The 18101-nt window shown below is 39.5% G+C and overlaps 1 protein-coding gene across 2 annotated transcripts; it reads right to left on the reverse strand.

Moving 5' to 3' along the window:
• Positions 1-184: 184 nt before the first annotated feature.
• acvrl1 (activin A receptor like type 1) lies at positions 185-15336 on the reverse strand. Of its 2 annotated transcripts, XM_053644235.1 has the most exons (10): positions 14682-15336; positions 8602-8673; positions 7331-7555; positions 6777-6949; positions 4537-4636; positions 4275-4421; positions 3057-3332; positions 2688-2885; positions 1448-1578; positions 185-1187 (listed from the first exon to the last, which is right to left on the reverse strand). In XM_053644235.1, the coding sequence occupies exons 2-10, from the start codon at positions 8669-8671 to the stop codon at positions 1041-1043; spliced, it is 1467 nt and encodes a 488-aa protein (XP_053500210.1). In that variant the 5' UTR covers positions 8672-8673; positions 14682-15336; the 3' UTR covers positions 185-1040. The 2 variants fall into 2 exon arrangements, with proteins under 2 accessions (XP_053500210.1, XP_053500209.1); XM_053644234.1 differs by lacking the exon at positions 14682-15336 and having other exon boundaries at positions 8602-8769.
• Positions 15337-18101: the final 2765 nt, after the last annotated feature.

Below are 18101 nucleotides of genomic sequence, written 5' to 3' on the forward strand. Positions count from 1 at the left end.
AATGTGTTTCAGGATGGAATTTCCTTTAAATACATACTTACATTTGAATTCTTCTTTAAAGCTACACAAAAAACTTTATTGCAATAGTACGCCTAGGGTGTTGCATTATTTTTGTCAGGAGCCCACTTACTGTATTACTGCCTCTAATATCAGTGAAATATTACGTCAGCAGGTGTGAGACATGTTGAATAACCTAAATATAAAAATTTTATTTTTTGTTAAATACCAGTATTTTGGGTGAGAAATATAGTTCTTTTGTGCAAAAAACAGTACAAAATAAGTCTTTTACAAATATAAAACACATTATAAAAAGATATACCCATGGCCATTTCTAGCTATAAGTGGTATAAGCAGTCACTAAGGGGCACCAGAATGCCCTGAAGAATGCAAGATGTGTATACATTGCATGTTGTTAAGGGTTGCAAAGGGTCAGCTCTGGATATACCACATAAAATATCTCTAGTGTGAAACATAGTTATTTAGCAATAAGATATAACTTCTACATTTGAATGAATATTGCATGTGTGTTATTATATCAGTATGCATTCATGAATATATATTTAATATATGGTCACTCCAAATATTTTTTCGTCATAACTACGGAATGGATAAAATGTACATGGTGGGACAAAGTACATGGTGTCCTCATTTAAGGCATTCAGAACTCAAGAGGAGACATGAAGGAATTTCAGGAAACTCCTCCGCTGGGAAGTCCAGTATGGCTCATATCCTGACAAACACATTCATAAAAAACACTGACAGAAAAACATGTGCAAATCTCTCGACCCTAAGGAGTACTTTCAGCCATGGCTTAGCTTTCGCTTACAACTGAGTCACTGTGTTGAAAAAATGCAGTAAATCCTTCAACAGTGATATTGCAGTCCAGAGGAGAAGCACAGCTCTGAGTTCAGTCAATCCATCAGCTTTGTGGCCTCATTGTCTGAAGCACCAGGAATCAACTGCTCTTAAAGGGCACACGAGGTTAAGAGGGGTTCTGGCACCTGTTCTACAACTTGGGTCCATTAAACAGGAACAGACCTCTAGACATCCAGTTTGAGTTTGTCTATGCTGCAGTCTTGGTCTTGGTCCAGCTTTGCCAGGGTCTTACGCACACGCAGGGCAGTGAGACGAGCTGAGGGACTCTGGAACCAGCACTCCTTCATGATTTTAGCTATAGCAGACAGAATCTGGACACAAAGACATTACGAGGTGATTTAATTCGCAAGAAATGTGATTCAATAAGTGGGTTGTGTATCTCTGCTCTGTTTGGATGCAATGTTTATTGCTTAAATTAATACAGCAGCAGCAACAGCAATAAGCACTCTAATTGCTTTTGCTGAGAGCTTTTAAAAAAGATTTAATTTGTCGTAAAGCTGACTAGAGCAGTTCAGAACAGTGAAGTGCATTTCTTGACGCTTTTTGAGCTTAACAGAAAAGAACTGTGTACCGGATGGGAGTGCAGTCGGTTGTGAAGGCAAGGCCTGTACTGGTCCACACACACCACTTTCTTCATCTCTTCAAAACTGGGGTCGGAGGGCACCACGTCAAAAAAAGGCAGGCGATACTCCTCGACAATTCCTACACAACACAGATTTCGTCAAACATTTACCAGGATGTTTAGTTAATATTTGTGGTCACCTACAGTGTGCTTTTCCTGACAAAAGGGTCAGATATTTGTTGAGACTGCGAGTCAAATCATATCTGTAAAACAGGCATTTGAAATGTTAAGGAGTTTGGAACAGCTAATAGTTCTGTGGGAGGAGGGCTGGATGACGTCCAGAAAGCTTGTGTGTATGTGGTAGCTGACATTTCGGGGAAAAAGACTCAAGAGCATAATTTAGCATCAGAAAAAGGGGGGTGACAATACGACTGTATATCCTCTACTGCATGACAGGATATAATAAAAGACATGCCTTCCACTAGTTTTTTTTGGCAACAAACCCACAAAGGTATAGTAGCTATACCTTGCTTTCAATGGATTCGTCCATAATGCATGGTGTGCGTCTAGCGTATTTGTGTGTGTGTGTGTGTTTGTGTGTGTGTGTGTGTGTGTGTGTGTGTGTGTGTGTAGTGGGTTTGAAAAAAACAAAAACGAGAGAGATAAGAAGCATCTGGACTGTATGAATCGGAGTGCTGACACGTGATAAGACTGTTTATAATTGCTGTACTGCTAATCGTGGGTGGATAGTGGAGACAGACACAGATAGAAGAAAGGGACAGATTAAGTTGGCAAGACAGTCAGACATTGGGATTCTGTGGAGTGATGTGAGAAATATTTCCTTCATACTTATCATTATGATGGATTTTATGCTCTGTGTGCAACAGAACAAAGCATGTTATTCATAAGCATAAAAATGGCTTTATTGCATTTAAATGCATTAAATCTTGATACTTTGCCAGCGTATGCTGAATAACAAGATTAACACTGGGTTATATTGCTTATCCTGGCACTTAAAGCAATATATAGTTAATAAATATCAGTTATGGATAGACTTTATTACTAACTAAATTATTACCAACATCTTGCAGTAGCAGGTGAGTTTTATGAATTTTTAAGTATTAAATTTTAAAGCATATGGGCAGACTCTCAAATGAAATGACTTTCAATAGTGCTCCATATGGAGAATTATGGGAAAGCTTTTTTTTTCCATTTCAGCCTGGACCCTGAATCTCAGCACTGTACTAACCATTTACGATGGTTCGGCGGGTGATCTCCCACAAAACCAGTCCCAAAGCCCAGATATCAGTCTGCTTGTATGATTCAAAGATGTCCACACGGATACTCTCATCTAGGACCTCAGGGGCCATGTAGCGTTTGGTGCCCACCCTTGGGTTGTTCCCTACGTCCAGGTAATCGTTGGACTGAGAATGAATGACAGCCAGACCTATCAAAACACACAAGAACAACTCATTAGTGAAAAGGTCATTTCAACTTCTCTGCAAAAAAAAGCTGACAAAATTGTATTGTGCCATAAATAGCTTCCATTTTTCAATAAGTATTGACTGTGACCATTCAGCTAAACCCTCAGGAACGATCCTTTAAGCATTTCCCTTACCCAGGTCAGCGATGCAGCACTGGCCGTTCCTCTTCACCAGGATGTTGCGGCTTTTGAGGTCACGGTGGGCGATGGCCGGCTTGCCCTGAGTGGTGAGGATTTCTGTGTGAAGGTGTACCAGGCCGCTGGCTATCGACAGGCACATGCACAAACATGCCTCGGGATCCAAGGTGTTGTACTGCAGGAAGTCATAGAGAGAGCCCAGCTCGTGGAAATGAGTCACCAGCCAGAGCTGCGTGCTAGAGTTCTTCGACGTCATGTCTGAGGCAATGAATCCTGAAAGAAGAGATTGAGAGACAACAATTTATTGTGTGGTCAAAAGCATGAAATGGTCAGCTTTTCATGGTTTGAGAGCTGTAATTGGAAATGGAGTCACTTTATATACCAGTACTTGTTGGATACAGAAATTATCATTGGTATGTTGGAAATTGCTCAACAGACTATTACAGAAGAACACATGCATCAAAATTACTGATAGTTACATTGACTAAAACTAGATACAAAGGGAAAGCAGACACTATAACAGTATCCATATGCGGTCTTGCAAACACATGGCCAAGAACTGCTTACTTTCATGACATGATGGTGTTTGATATTGCAAAAAAAAGTTTTACATGCCACTCTCTACTAACTTTTAAAGGCGCGATGCCGAACATTTTTCAATCAAGTGATGATACTTTGCGTATGTGTAGAAAGATTCTGAAGCTTGTAATCAGCTAAGTGTACATAAGATATGAGATACTCCATGGGCCATTGATGAAGCATCTGGAGCTGTGACTAATACAGAAGTAATATTAGAAATAAATGAACAAAACACAGTGTTGACCACAACACACTTTAAACTGTATATTCATTTTTTTGTATTAATGTAGCTGTTAGCATCGCCGCCTCACAGGTCCAGGGTCCTCAGTTTGATTCACATGTTCAGATTTACATGTTCTCCCTGTGTCTGTGTGGGTTTCCTCTGGGTTCTCCAGTTTCCTCCCACTTTCCAAAAACATACCAGTAGGTGGATTGGGTAAGATAAATTGCCCTCTTTGTGAGTGTAATGTAATGAGAGCATGAATGTGTGTGTGCATGGGGCCCTGTGATGGACTGGTGTCTGATCCAGGGTATATTCCTGCCTCACGCCCAGTGTTACTGGAATCAACTCTGGATCCACCATGACCCTGGCCAGTATAATAAAAGACGGGATAGTTCCAAGTATGTGGGTCTTACCTAAGATGTTTTCATGTCTTAACTGGACAGTGTTGTAGATTTCAGTCTCTCTGAACCAGGACTGTTCATCTCGAGATGAGAAGATTTTCACAGCCACGCTCTCCCCCATCCACGTGCCCCTCCACACCTCTCCATAACGCCCCTTACCTGCCCCAAAACACACACACTCTTAACACTTTTACCATATGGCAAAATAAGGACAGTTTGATTTAAATTATAATAGCCTCCTGTTTTCAGTTTGCTTCAAATGCATCTCACTCACCAACACACTCCACTAAGGAGATCTGCCGAGCCATGGTCCTCTGCACCAGGTAAGGCAGTCCGGTCCCACTACCTGATGTGCAAAACTCATCAAAGATATCCTAAATGAAACAAAATTACATGTCAAACTCCAATAGATAAGCCATTTTAATAGAATTCAACCTACAAGGACACGGTTGCTATAATTAAGGAATAGAAGATGATGCATGTGCTGTTATTGGAAAATAATCAACAATGATGTATTTTATTCCTCTTATACCGCAGCCAGGGTTGGGAGGGTTACTTTAAAAATGTATTCCGTTACAGTTACAAATGACTTCATAAAAAAATGTAATCGGTAACATAATCCAAGTATCACAATATGAACGTAATGTAATCTGATTATTTTTGGATGACTTCAAGGTCACATATGCAAATAAAGTCAACAGAAAAGCAATATGATCTAAAATACTTTTATTTAGAGCTTATTTTAAGCTTAAAAACATGTTCAATGTTTGGATTTGTTTTAATAAAATAAATAAATGAATAAATAAAAGATCACTGTCCCTGATGCGGGAAACATTACATCACAAAAGCTAGGGTGACCATATTCTGGTTTTCCAAAAAGAGGACACCTTTGTTTTTTTTTCAGGGGGTGGGGGGTCGTAGTAGAGTTCAAAACAGTGTTACTGTGAATGCAGACTTTAAGACACTGAAAATGACACACTATTAGCATCACATAAAAATATATAAATGAAATTTGTTTCACTCAGCCCACGTTTGAGATTTTTTCCTATTTTTTATTGAATATCCATGGAATAAAATAAAATATCAGATACCACGAGTGTACCTTCTGCTATCACACATTTGAATGGCCATGTCATACGAAGCAATGCGATAACACCAAATAAAAAATGACCTTATATGGCCATGGGTGTTGTTTCGACTCAGGACAGCTGTCATTAGCAACTGTTTGACGCCGTATACAAAAGCGCTTCACCTTCGCGCGTTCGCTGAGAGTAGGCTTATGGTTAAGAGGCAGGAATTTGGCCAATAGTTGCTGCAAGTCTTTTAGAATCGACCAATTAGTGTGTGAGAATCCGGGAATTACAGAGAGGAGTTAAAGCAATGCAAACATGAGCACACAGGATGCAGTATTAGACCATAAACACATCATAATGAAACTAAAGCAGAATCCCGGGCATTTGTTCAAATTTAGACGCTTTTTTAAGGTCCGAAAAAGAGGACATGTCCGGGAAAAAGAGGACAAATGATCATCCTAACAAAAGCATTTCAGAGAACAATTTGTGTTAATTTCTAACAAATGACCAAATTAACACCAGGAGGTTGCTCATGTGAGCCACGACTGGCAAGAGAGAACCAGAACTATAATCAAGCAGCTGTCTATATCGTTATGTCAAAAGATTAATTTCTTTGATTTTAAATGTAAAAAATTGTAATCTTGATAGTATTCCCTTTTTTTTTTTTTTTTTTTTTTTTTTTTTTTTTAACAAAATGTACCTGTAATCTGATTACTTTGTTTTTTGACATAACTGTAACGGATTACAGTTACATGTACTTCATTACTCCCCAAGCCTGACCTCAGCCAACTATTAAGATTTTTTAAATATTACGTTACTTACGTTTTTATCAGTTTATAGTTATACATACAAGGTAGGGTTGGGTGATATATCGATATAATATCGATATTGTGATAAATGATTACATGATACACTTTTCTGAGATATTGTTGGTATGGTGATCTATTTTTTTTAAAAACGTTTTTAATAATTACAAATTAAATGGTACTGTATGTATGCAGTTGATTTGCCATAATTTTTTTTTTTAAAAAAACTTAATCTTCTTTGTCTTTGTAAGCATAAAGAAAAGTATTGTCAAACAAAACACATTGTGTATTGTAGAAATGTCCTCAAGTATCATATGATCTTTTTGTCATATCGCCCAGCCTCTAATACAAGCTACACAATTCTCTGTGAATTAGTGTTTACTATAGAAATGATTAGAACGAGAGCATTAATATAAACCTGTGATTTGTCTTGCAGGTAATACTACTGTCAGAGCCATAATGTCAGCGCAATGATGGTATAGAAAAGTAATCAACAACATCAGAATCAACAACCCAATAATGCAGTGCTGTGTTATAAAGTATTATAAATGATTATACATTATATTATATATTATAAAGTTAATACAAGTTATGCATATGTTGTGCATGATGGATGAGATACAGGGCCTACACACCCCGTAGGTTGGGTCTCCTCCACTGGGCACTTTGAGCATGGGGGGGTCACTTTCCCGCAGTCGTTTGGAGCGTAGCCACAACACAAAGACACACACTGCTATGGACAACAAAAGGAGCACCAGCAGAGGCACGGCCACCAGCACAATCACACTGCCAGAGTCACCTGGCTCTTCTAAAGCACACAAACACACAGAAGACATCAGTATTTACAAGATGCAGCAAAATGAAGGCTAATTTAATTATGCACAAGTCAACCATCTTTTTTTTTTTTTAATTTGTGAACATTACAAAAATTACGTGACTGTATTCGTTTATAAGCACCACTAGAGGGCAGCAGTGTCATCTTTAATTCACTCCAATATGAGTCATAAGATAATTAATGTCCTTAACAGGAAATTCCTCCCATGTAGTTATGATCAGTGAGCATCAGAATATGCAGGGGATGACTGCAGCTCACGTTTTAAAAACAGGATTTGAGCATCAGATTCTCCAAACACATTTGCTAATAGGTCATTCATAATTCCTGACCTGATTTCGGGGTATAATTCCTGACCTGATTTCGGGGGTAATGTTATGTTGATGTTGCAGTAGTCAGTATAGCAACACTCGGCGAACACGTTGGGGATACCAGAGACTATGCACTGCTCCCGCTGCTCCTTCTCAAAGCAGCCCCTCACAACCTGCCCATCGTTCCAGGTGAAGAAGCAGACATGCCCTGTACAAGTGTCTGTACATCCATTTTCACATGCGCAGGTCACCTTTCTGTCTGTGCTGTGGGCTGAGAAGAGAAAGAGAGAAAACTTGACATGACAATGCTGACAGAGTACATGTCATAATTGGCTCCCTAAGCTTCAGTAAGCTTATCAATATGTGCATCAGCAAATGCAATGCATGGAAAAAATGTAACTTGAGCACACCAGGTCTAATTCAACTGTAGTTCTCTTTCAGTCAAAATATTTTTAAAAATAAAATATTCAAAATTACTGCTACAGGAAAATAATAAAACAACACTGTGGTGTGATGCATCATTTTCCAATAACACCATGTCCCGTAATGTTTGATACCTCTTATACGACAATAATTTGCTATTTACAATTTTTATTACTTAAAGAATGATGCCATACTTTTTTCATTCATTTTTAGTTACGTTTAATTTTGTGGAACAAGTTAGTTCCGGTATCACTTATGGTGTTTCCTCACCACCAGTTGATAGTACAAAAAAATTCAGCTTTTCATATTAAGCAGAAACTGCAAAGACTTCTGTCCTGAAGACTTGCCCATAGTGGAAAGCCTCTGACTTATAAATGTTGACATTAGAGACTCCTTCCAAAAATGCTAAATAAACATCTCAATACAGAAAACCTCACCACATCAACTATATCTGTCCCTGTGTAAACCGTAACAAAGAAATGATCACATACTAGAAAGTCCGCTTTAATATAAACCTTGCAGCTGTAACTACTGTCCACACTGTGCAGTTATAGAACTTTAATCATGTTCTGACAAACCACATTTGAGCATTCATTAGCACTCTGGCATATTTCTAAAATATCACAGAGAAAGATATCAGGGTATGTAAGTGTAGATGCAGTGCAAATATCCTTACAAACAAATGTAGTGCATTTAGACAACACAGACGCGAAGGTTAAGTAAGTTTATTCAAACGTGTCCTGTCAAGCACCGCGAGCTTGGCCGTGGCAGGAAGATACACATTTCCTTTGCTCTATTGTTTCACTGCTAGAGAGAGCAAATCTCCACCTAGCTGATTCACAATCACTAACACACAAAAACATAGTTTGATGTGCGATATGTAGATCGCCTTACCTGTGTGAACTGTACTCACTCTTAAAGCCATCAAAGTGAGCGGTAGCAGGAATCCTGCAGCAGACTCCATCTCTGTGGGTAAGACAAAAAAGAAAGACATCAAAGGCCTGCAAAGCACTTTAGTTCACATTATGCTCACATCCGCTACAGTCACCCCGCCCCCTCATCCAAACATCTTCGATTCATCTACTGTCTCATCCCGTCCAGCTGTGGTTTAAAGCTGATGTGCAGCTGGCTGGCATGCCATGTGACCATGACATGAGGTTCCTAAATGGTCTTGGCAGCCCGGCAGCCCCGTCCCCGCAGCAGAGGAAGTCATGGGCTGAAAAAGCAACAGGCAGTGGGTCCAGTCAGTCTGCCTGCGCTCTAATTGCTGCAGTCAGAGTGGGTGGGAACGGGCTTTAGAAATGGACACGCTGGCTGCTCCGCACGCAGAGTAAATATTGACGGCTATGCTTCCTGCCATTGAGAAGCTCGGCAGCCAGAGACAGGGGCTGCGCTCATTCCTTAAAGTCTACGCGGCTGCTGGGCACGCAAACAAGATGGCTGCACGTGGCTGTTTGTCTCATGAGATTGTCAGATGATAAAACGTTGGAAATGCAACGACCTGGCAGCTTTTGTCGTCTCAGGTGCACTATGGAGACAGCAAAATGACATTCTGAATCACTTAAGGTTGAGATTTAAGTCATGCTCTTTGTGCAGCTTTTGATTGAAGAACACTACAGGAATGCTGCATTTTTTAAAATTTTTTTCCCCCTGTGCTCATAAACCGTTCATCAAACATCAGGAAGCATTTGTGTGCGGCTCTGGGACTGTAATTCCATAAGTATACAGTTTACCCCTCTTATGTAATGGAAAAAAAGAGTCAACCATGCTGTTTTGAAATAGACGGGTATTAAGAGCCAGGCAGGGGTTGGGACTGATTCGTTTCTTCCAAAAATGTCATTGTTCTGCTTTAATTTGATTGATTTATTTATTTTTTGGACATTATTCATAATTTCAACTGTGTTACAGATGCTTTTGTCCTTATTCTTAGACCTACTGTATATAGTTTATTTTACTGTACCTTCCTGTCATACAGCTTGAAGGTCTGACTGCAGAGAAAACTATGAAATTTTATCATCTGTAGCAAAAATGTTGTTTGCAATAGCAACCCTAAGTAGCTACAAAAAAACAAGACTGTTGTTAATTGTGATTACATCAGCACTAAAAAGCCAGATCGCTAACAGTTAGGCACATCCTGTGTAGATAGTGCTGTAGCTGCACTAATTACACAAAGTTTTAGTGTCGCACATTATATTGGTCATTATATTGGTCATTATATTAACATTATATTGGTCAGTCAGGCGCCTTTAGCTAGACTTCTCTCAGCCGTTATCAAAGGCGTTTTAGATTAGGCTATCAAAGTTTAACCTCCTCTTTGCTTTTGATGTATTATTACCTTAGCAAATATTATGATCTCAGATAGAGCAGTCATGTACTGTATGTTCCCCAATGATGTCTGAAAGCAACTTGATGAGTGACAGAAAGGTCTAGAGTACAAGCCTAAGTAAAATTTCAGTGTAAGGCAATGAAATACACAAAAGCTACAGACACGCAAATCGTACAAATTAAAATAGCCTTCAGTCATATCATGTGTATTCATGTAGACTGCTGAATAACACAGGCAATATTTAGTGTAATATTTAAGACCTGGCAACTCATAGCACCTAATCCATTGTATTTTAAATTACCCTTGGGTCAGGATATATTTATCAGGATAAAGTGGTTCTTGAAAGTGAGTAAACGTATCATTCTTACAGCATTAATTTGTTATTAACCAACAAGCGTTTTCGGTTTGTGGGAGTTTGTGTACAACTTGTTACGATTACAGGCATTATAGGCTAGCATAATATGAGAGATGACTCCACCCCTTTCCCAAGTGACACTCCAAACCCCATGGTCCTCCTCCAGGTCTGCACTTTGTTGATGTAAGTAAAATAACAATGTCTTGAGTACAAGTACTCGACAGTGCATGAATTTAAAAGGGGGCATTTGGGACAGAGCATCTGTTTTCTCTATATTCAGTGCACGCTTCAACTAACATTACAGCAGTTTCCATGAAGAAGGCTTTTAATCCTGAACACTGATTCTATGAATGTTTACCTAGCTTGCTATGCTAGATATACACTATATAGTCAAAAGATTGTGGACACCTGACTATCACAGCCTTGGGCTTTTTGAACATCACATTCCAGATTTAGTCGTCCCCCCCACCCCAGAAGAGCATTAATTAGTGAGGTCAGGTACTGAAATTGGGTGAGAAGGCCTGGGGTGTGATCAGCGTTACAGTTCATCCTCTAAATGTTTAGTGTGGTTGAATTCAGGGCTCTGTGCAGATCACTCGAGTTCTTCCACTCCAACCTTGGCATACCGTCTTCGTGGACGGTGCACTGTGCACAGGGGCATTGTCATGATGGAACAGGTTCGGGCCGCTTAGTTCCAGTTAAGGGAAATTTTAATGCTACGGCATACAAAGACACCCTTTACAATTGTGCGCGTCGAACTTTGTGGTAAAAGTTTGGTGAAGGCTAAGATACAGGTACGATGGTCAGGTGTCCATGCACTTTTGGTTATACAGTGTTGCTAACTTACTACTAGGCTGCAACATTAGCATTTCCTGTGTATTCCAGGCAGTTTGCAGAAGTTTGCAGTTTACACATTCTGTACAAAACGTACCTCGGTTTTCAGTGTCAGTCACAAACGGACATAAGGAAAAGGAAGCTGTATGTTCTGTCACATTAGAGATGGTTACAAATTATGAGAACGAAACTATAGTTGCCTCTGAATAAACTATAGTCATTTAAAAATGACCAATTTTAATGTGAATTTAATAGCCAGCGGAATTGAAACAGTATACTTTAAAAAGAGCAATCATAATGCATTGAGAATGTGTAATTATGGGGTTATGCCCCACTTCCTCACAAACATGTAATGAACCTTGCCAAAGAGTCTGAGAAAACCTTCTTAGCTTCTGTGTAAAATAAAAAATAGCTTACATTTAAATGTGGTAGCTCAGTTTTTAAGGCATTGGGCTACTGACCAGAAGGTCATGAATTTGAATTCATCCAGCATTGAGCAAGACCCTAAACCCTCAACTGCATCCTTTCTCAATTGTAAGTCATTTTGGGTAAAAGTGTCAGATAAATGAGTTAAAGATAAATGATGGGTTGTTCCACTGGGGAAACGGTTCAAGGTTCTATGTAGAGTCCTACAACAAAGTGATTCCAACCAAAGGGCCCTTAATCCATAGAACTCTTAAGGAATAAAAAATATACAGTCGGGTCACAATACATTATAAATGAAAAGTCAGCAAACTAAAACTGCTGAATGCTGTAAGCTCCATTCACACTGTAACTGACACACGATGTACCAGCAACCAGGCGTGAAGTCATTCCTGCTGTTCATTGTGTAGCAGCAATGGCTAATTAGTTGGCTCGATTTAAAATGACAAACAACTCCACCTTTTGGAACAATGGGTTAATGGTGTGACATTCACTGTATTTTTAATTCGTACTGAGAATCAATCTCAGATCACCAATCCACTTCCAGATATATTTTAGGGAGGTGGGACAAAACCGGAAAACCTGGAGGAAACCCATTCAGACACCAGCAGAACATGCGAAACCTCATCAATTTCACAACCCAAGATGAAATGGGCATGGGTAAACTCTTACACACTGTCAAACACTGTCACCCTTCCCACATCGATTAGTTGTAGGTCAGTTCTTTCTTATTTAAACTGTAAAAAAAAAAAAAATCATGTGGTGCAACCGTCTCATTATTTTTAAATGACGCTTTACAATGATTTCTTTCGTACTTTGTCAAATAGTTTGTCTGGGTGGAATTTCCAAGCAACTCCATTTTAATTTCTCTCATAATACAGAAAGAGATTCTCAATATTTTTGAAGTCATTAACTGTCACTGACCCTAATATTACTTATATGTTGTCCAATAGTTATATTTCCGATATGAAATCAGACTGGGTCAGGCAGTAATCTCATTAATCACAAGTCATGTTAGACTTCATGGCAAGCAATTCCGGTTTCTCTGTCCCACTCACAAGCAGCGGTCACCAGACTCATGGGAACTCGTACACTTGCTGTCTGGCCTTCCTCTTTTTTTTTTGTTGAGATTATTCTCTTTCAGAATGATGGCTATTATCAGTTACCATGTCATCTGGTGATATCTGGTGAAAGTCAGAAATTCAGTTAATGCTACCCATAATCTCGGTGCATGACACACAGTGAAAGCTATTATGGATGAATAGTGTATATACTAGTGTATAGTAATTACCCCTAGCTTAAAAAGTCAGTGTCTGGAAGGCGTTAAGGACATTATCGGTTGCTCCATCTTGCAGCTCTTTGCAGTGTTTTGACAACAGTTAGGAAGGACATGATTGCATTCATGTGCACCAGATTTCACTTGAAACAACAGATGTTTAAGAGCCACATGTTTATCCAGATGTTTGTTGGGTGTGAATTCCTTTTGTGTTCTCTCTTGCAGAGACAAAGTGATAATCAGGTTAGGTTTTAACCAAAATCATCAGCTTCACTTTATGATACAATCTCAACCACTAAAATGCAATGGCTCCTTGTAGGCACGCTTCTGTCTGAAATGCTCATACTGAAATGCTTGAATATGCACGTTCTTCATTTTTTAAAGCAGATCTACTGTAGTCCATCGGTTCCATGTTCCATACCGGTTATCCTACAAAGGGTCATGGGGGAGCCGGAAGCCTATCCCAGGGCACTCGGGGCACAAGGTGAGGGACACCCTAGATGGGGTGCCAACCAATCGGAGGGCACAATCGCACACACACTGGTATGACATGATTGCATCCATGGTGCAGAGACAAAGTGATAATCAGGTTTAGTTTTGATTAAAATCCTTATCATCTTTAATTTATGATACAATCTCAACCACTAAAATGCAATGGCACATATTCCTTGCAGGTATAGGCTACTGAGCCTGAAATGCTCATACTGAAATGCATGAATATGCACTTTCTTCATTTTCTTTTTTTTTTTTTTTTTTTTTAGCAGATCTACATAGAGGAGGAACCTGGAGCCTATCGAAGGGAACTCGTGGCACAAGGCAACAGACATACTAGATTGTACAGCACACAATCGCACACTACAGACAATTTGGAAATGCCAATCAGCCTACAATGCATGTCTTTGGACTGGGGATGGAAACTGCACACAGGCCGGAGCTGGGCTTTGAACCCCCAGCTCTGGAGGTGTAAAGCAAGCATGCTAACCACTAAGCCACTGTTTATCCTACACAGGGCTGCGGGGAGTCCCTGGGGACTCGGGGCACAATGCGGGGGACACATGCACAATGTGGATGTACCCATCGCAGGGCACATTCGCACATGCATTCACACTCTACAGACAATTTGGAAATGCCAATCAGATTACAATGCATGTCTCTGGACTTGGGGAGGAAACCGCAGTACCTGGAGGAAACCCCCAAGGCACGGGGAGAACATGCTGGATCCACACACAGGGCGGAGGCGGGATTCAAACCCCCAACCCTAGAGGTGCAAGGCAAAAGTGCTAACCAGTAAACCACTCTGCCCCCTGCCCCCCCCCCCCAATCATGTGTAAAGTTAAAAACAAGCAAACAAACAAAAACAGAAAATTGTATCTTTGATGAAATAAAGTGACTGCACTCACCTGTAGGAAACATTCCAGAGTGAAAACGTGAATATAGGCTGAATCCCAGATCGCTTTCTATTGGATACACAGTGAACTACGCTAGCTGTAGAAACCATTCTATTCCACCCTTTATAGTGACCCTATATAGGGAGTAGGGAGCTATTTGGGATTCAGCTCAAATCTTAACTCTTTTGAATCTACGAGTAAAAAGCTTTGTTTTCACTTAAATATTTTGTTTATCACACCATTTCTACACCGATATTAATAACTATTCAAACCGAATTATCCGAATAAAAATGGTTAATACAAATGTTAGACTTAAACTGTTTCAAAAACGTTTTTTTTTTTTTGTTTTTTTTGGGGGGGTTGATGATTTACCTCAGCTTTTGCTCCTCGATATTCCTCTTCCTCTGACAGATCAACACTCCATCTGCTCACGAAACAGCACTTTTAGGCCACATTCTGCCATTAAATCGAATTGATCCTGGCTAAATGAAATAACCTTAGACCATTCTTTCTTTCAAGCAGGTTAGAAACGACTCGTAGAGCTGCTCCTGCGCCAGATGTGCAGCACAGCGTTCACCACATCAGTCCTGCTCCTGCTCAGCGTCGGTGACAAACCACTGCAAAACTTTTCAAGTACAACACAAAGTTGAAGTAAACTAGTCTCAGTTCCTTACTCTTAGCTCTTAGTCTTACTTCAGTGGGGAGAAAAGAGAAGGTATTGTAAGAAAAGAAGCTATGGGGACTGGGAGAAGGACAAGAGCGGACAAGGCGCGGTATCTTCAGCTCAATCTTCCAGCTGATAAAATGGAAGCAGGAAAGTAGAGGTCGAGCAGCAGGACTTTCAGGCTCTCAGTCTTCCGTTCCGCCATAAACAATCTCCTTCCTCGGATTCTCTCTCGATAAGCAAGAACCGAGCTGATGTTGGAGTTAAGATCACTGATTTGTTAAATATCCAGTGCAGTTCCCCACCCCTTATTGTGTAGCCCGGTGGGGCCAGCGCGCTGGAATGCGCTCTCTCATTGCTGCTTTCCTGTCGCTCACAAACCTTTCATTTTCCTCATCTCTGTCATTTTCTATGAATAGAGTGTGTTGTTGCTACGAGCAGCTCGTTGCTTTAGGACACGTCCACTAAGAGTCGATGGACATTTTGCAGCAAAAAACAAAAGCAAACCCCAAGCAATAGAAACCATCACAGAAATTCGAATGGTTTCCACTACAAATACCATTACAAACCACCAGCTAACCATTGAAACCATTACCATCACCATTACCACTACTGGTCCTTAATGGTATCCACTAGACATAACATACCACCGATAGAAGGCAACAACTTACCAGTAGAGACCCACAGGGATCATTACAGTTTCCATTAAAACCAATACAATTCCCATTATAACCATTAAAACATTACAAATTATATGATGATTTCTGGGGTTTTTTCCCCCAGCAGGGATATTACACTACATTACAGGTCCTTAATGGTATCCACTAGACATCCCATTATAACCATTGAAACCATTACAAATTATATGATGGTTTCTGTTTTTTCCCCCCAGCAGGGATATTACACTACATTACTGGTTCTTAATGGTGTCCACTAGACATAACAGACCACTGATAGAAGGCAACAACTTACCAGTAGAGACCCACTGGGATCATTGCAGGTTCCATTAAAACCAATGCAATTTTTTTAAATGGTTTCTGGGGTTTTTTTTTCCCAGCAGGGATATTACACTACATTACAGGTCCTTAATGCTATCCACTAGACATCCCATTATAGCCATTAAAACCATTACAAATTATATGATGGTTTCTTTTTTTTCCCCCAGCAGGGATATTACACTACATTACTGGCCCTCAGTGGTATCCACTAGACATAACATACCACTGATAGAAGGCAACAACCTACCAGTAGAGACCCACAGAGATCATTACAGTTTCCATTAAAAGCAATACAATTCCCATTCTAACCATTAAAACCATTACAAATTATATAATGGTTTCTGGGGTTTTTTTTCAGAAGGGGTATTACACTACAATACTGGTCCTTAATGGTATCCACTAGACATAACATACCACCGATAGAAGGCAACAACTTACCAGTAGAGACCCACAGGGATCATTACAGTTTCCATTAAAACCAATACAATTCCCATTATAACCATTAAAACAATTACAATTTTTTTAATGGTTTCTGAGGTTTTTTTTCCCCAGCAGGGATATTACATTACATCACTGGTCCTTAATGGTATCCACCAGGCATCCCATTATAACTATTAAAACCATTACAAATTATATGATGGCTTCTGTTTTTTCCCCAGCAGGGATATTACACTACATTACTGGTCCTTAATGGTATCCACTAGACATAACATACCACTGATAGAAGGCAACAACTTACCAGTAGAGACTCACAGGAACCATTACAATCATTAGAACCATTAAAAATGATAACATATGTGAACGAGTGCATTAATATACAGTAAACCTGTAACTGTCAGAGCTACTAAACCTTCTAATGATTTAAATAATAAACAACCCCCCCCCCCCCCAAAAAAAAGAGGAATTATGTGCAATCGCTTCCTTGAACTAAAAGCCTATTTCCTCATAAGTGTCGAGCTCAACATTAATTCATTCATCATTTTCAGTAACTGCTTTATCCTGTTCAGGGTTGAGGTGGATCTGGAGTCTACCCAGAGAGCACTGGCTGCAAGGCAAGAAAACACTCCAGTTGAGTTTAACATCTTGAGTAATTCAACACTGTATGCCTTCATTTAATTCTGTGGGTCTTAATTCAGCACTCTATTAATTAAGATCAGCCCTGGGGAGTCTGATGTGAAAATACCTAATTACATTTCATTATATACAATCTTATAAATATTCGGCTCACTAGACGTAATAGCATCATTCTGATTTCTCAGAGAAACCTGTTATGGTTTTCATAACACTCGTTCTATCAGGTTAAGTTGTCAGATTTGTGGTTTAGACATTTAGATAAAAGTCGAATGTAGAGAAAGACATGGAGACAGAACTGGAATGGTGTGAGGGAGCCAGGCTAACATATCACGTCTCTGGGGGAAAATACTCAGACAGGAGCATGAGGATGCGGGCAAGCCAAGGATGATGTATAACTTATGCTTATTTTAGATAAAGAAAATTGGTGTTGGGAAAGGAGTGAGGAAAAACCATTATCCAGAGATTCTGGAAAATAAAATAAAAGCTATTAAAATTATAGTGTAGACTTACCTTGCACAATTTATGAGCCATTTTAAAGCAGAGCTGATTTTCCCAGTAGGACTCTCCTCCTTTCCCAGAGCTTGTAATCTGCACACTTGGCTGATGTGTGGCAAGACCAGCTGGAACTGCTCACATCAATGGGAAAAAATTGATTTTCAAATTTTCTTTGCAGTTCCCATGAATGTGTACAGTCACTAGCACACACTATCTTATTTTCCTTGTGATCAGCACAATCTGGCTTCTTTTTTTTTTCTTTTTTTTTTTTTCTTTTGCGTTGATGATGAACATCTGGTCTGTGCTTTCATTCTTTAAAAAGTCAGCTGATGTCACAGACTTCTTTTTTTTGAAGCAAACAAAAGAACTATAGGTACTAAAAACAACAAGCTAATTGAAAGATATTTGCAATTATGCAACATTTTCCCTTCTAATATCTTGTTAGTTAATTACTTTTTGTTAATTATTTTTGTCTAGAATTTACGACTAAAATGGATAAATGGATAAACTGGAAACAATAAATGATGACTTCAGGGATAAACAACAGAAAAAAACAACTGT

The sequence above is a fragment of the Ictalurus furcatus genome, chromosome 15 (assembly GCF_023375685.1).
Source record: "Ictalurus furcatus strain D&B chromosome 15, Billie_1.0, whole genome shotgun sequence".
Classification (NCBI taxonomy): Eukaryota; Metazoa; Chordata; class Actinopteri; order Siluriformes; family Ictaluridae; genus Ictalurus; species Ictalurus furcatus.

Bases quoted from the DNA above. Each gene is read 5' to 3' on its own strand.
- acvrl1 (XM_053644234.1), bottom strand. From the start codon at position 8,701: ATGTCTTTCTTTTTTGTCTTACCCACAGAGATGGAGTCTGCTGCAGGA. The intron at 2,886-3,056 runs GTAAGGGAAATG...GTGTTTTGATAG, and splicing joins GTGCTGCATCGCTGACCTGG to GTCTGGCTGTCATTCATTCT. The intron at 1,188-1,447 runs GTACACAGTTCT...CTTTGTGTCCAG, and splicing joins ACCGACTGCACTCCCATCCG to ATTCTGTCTGCTATAGCTAA.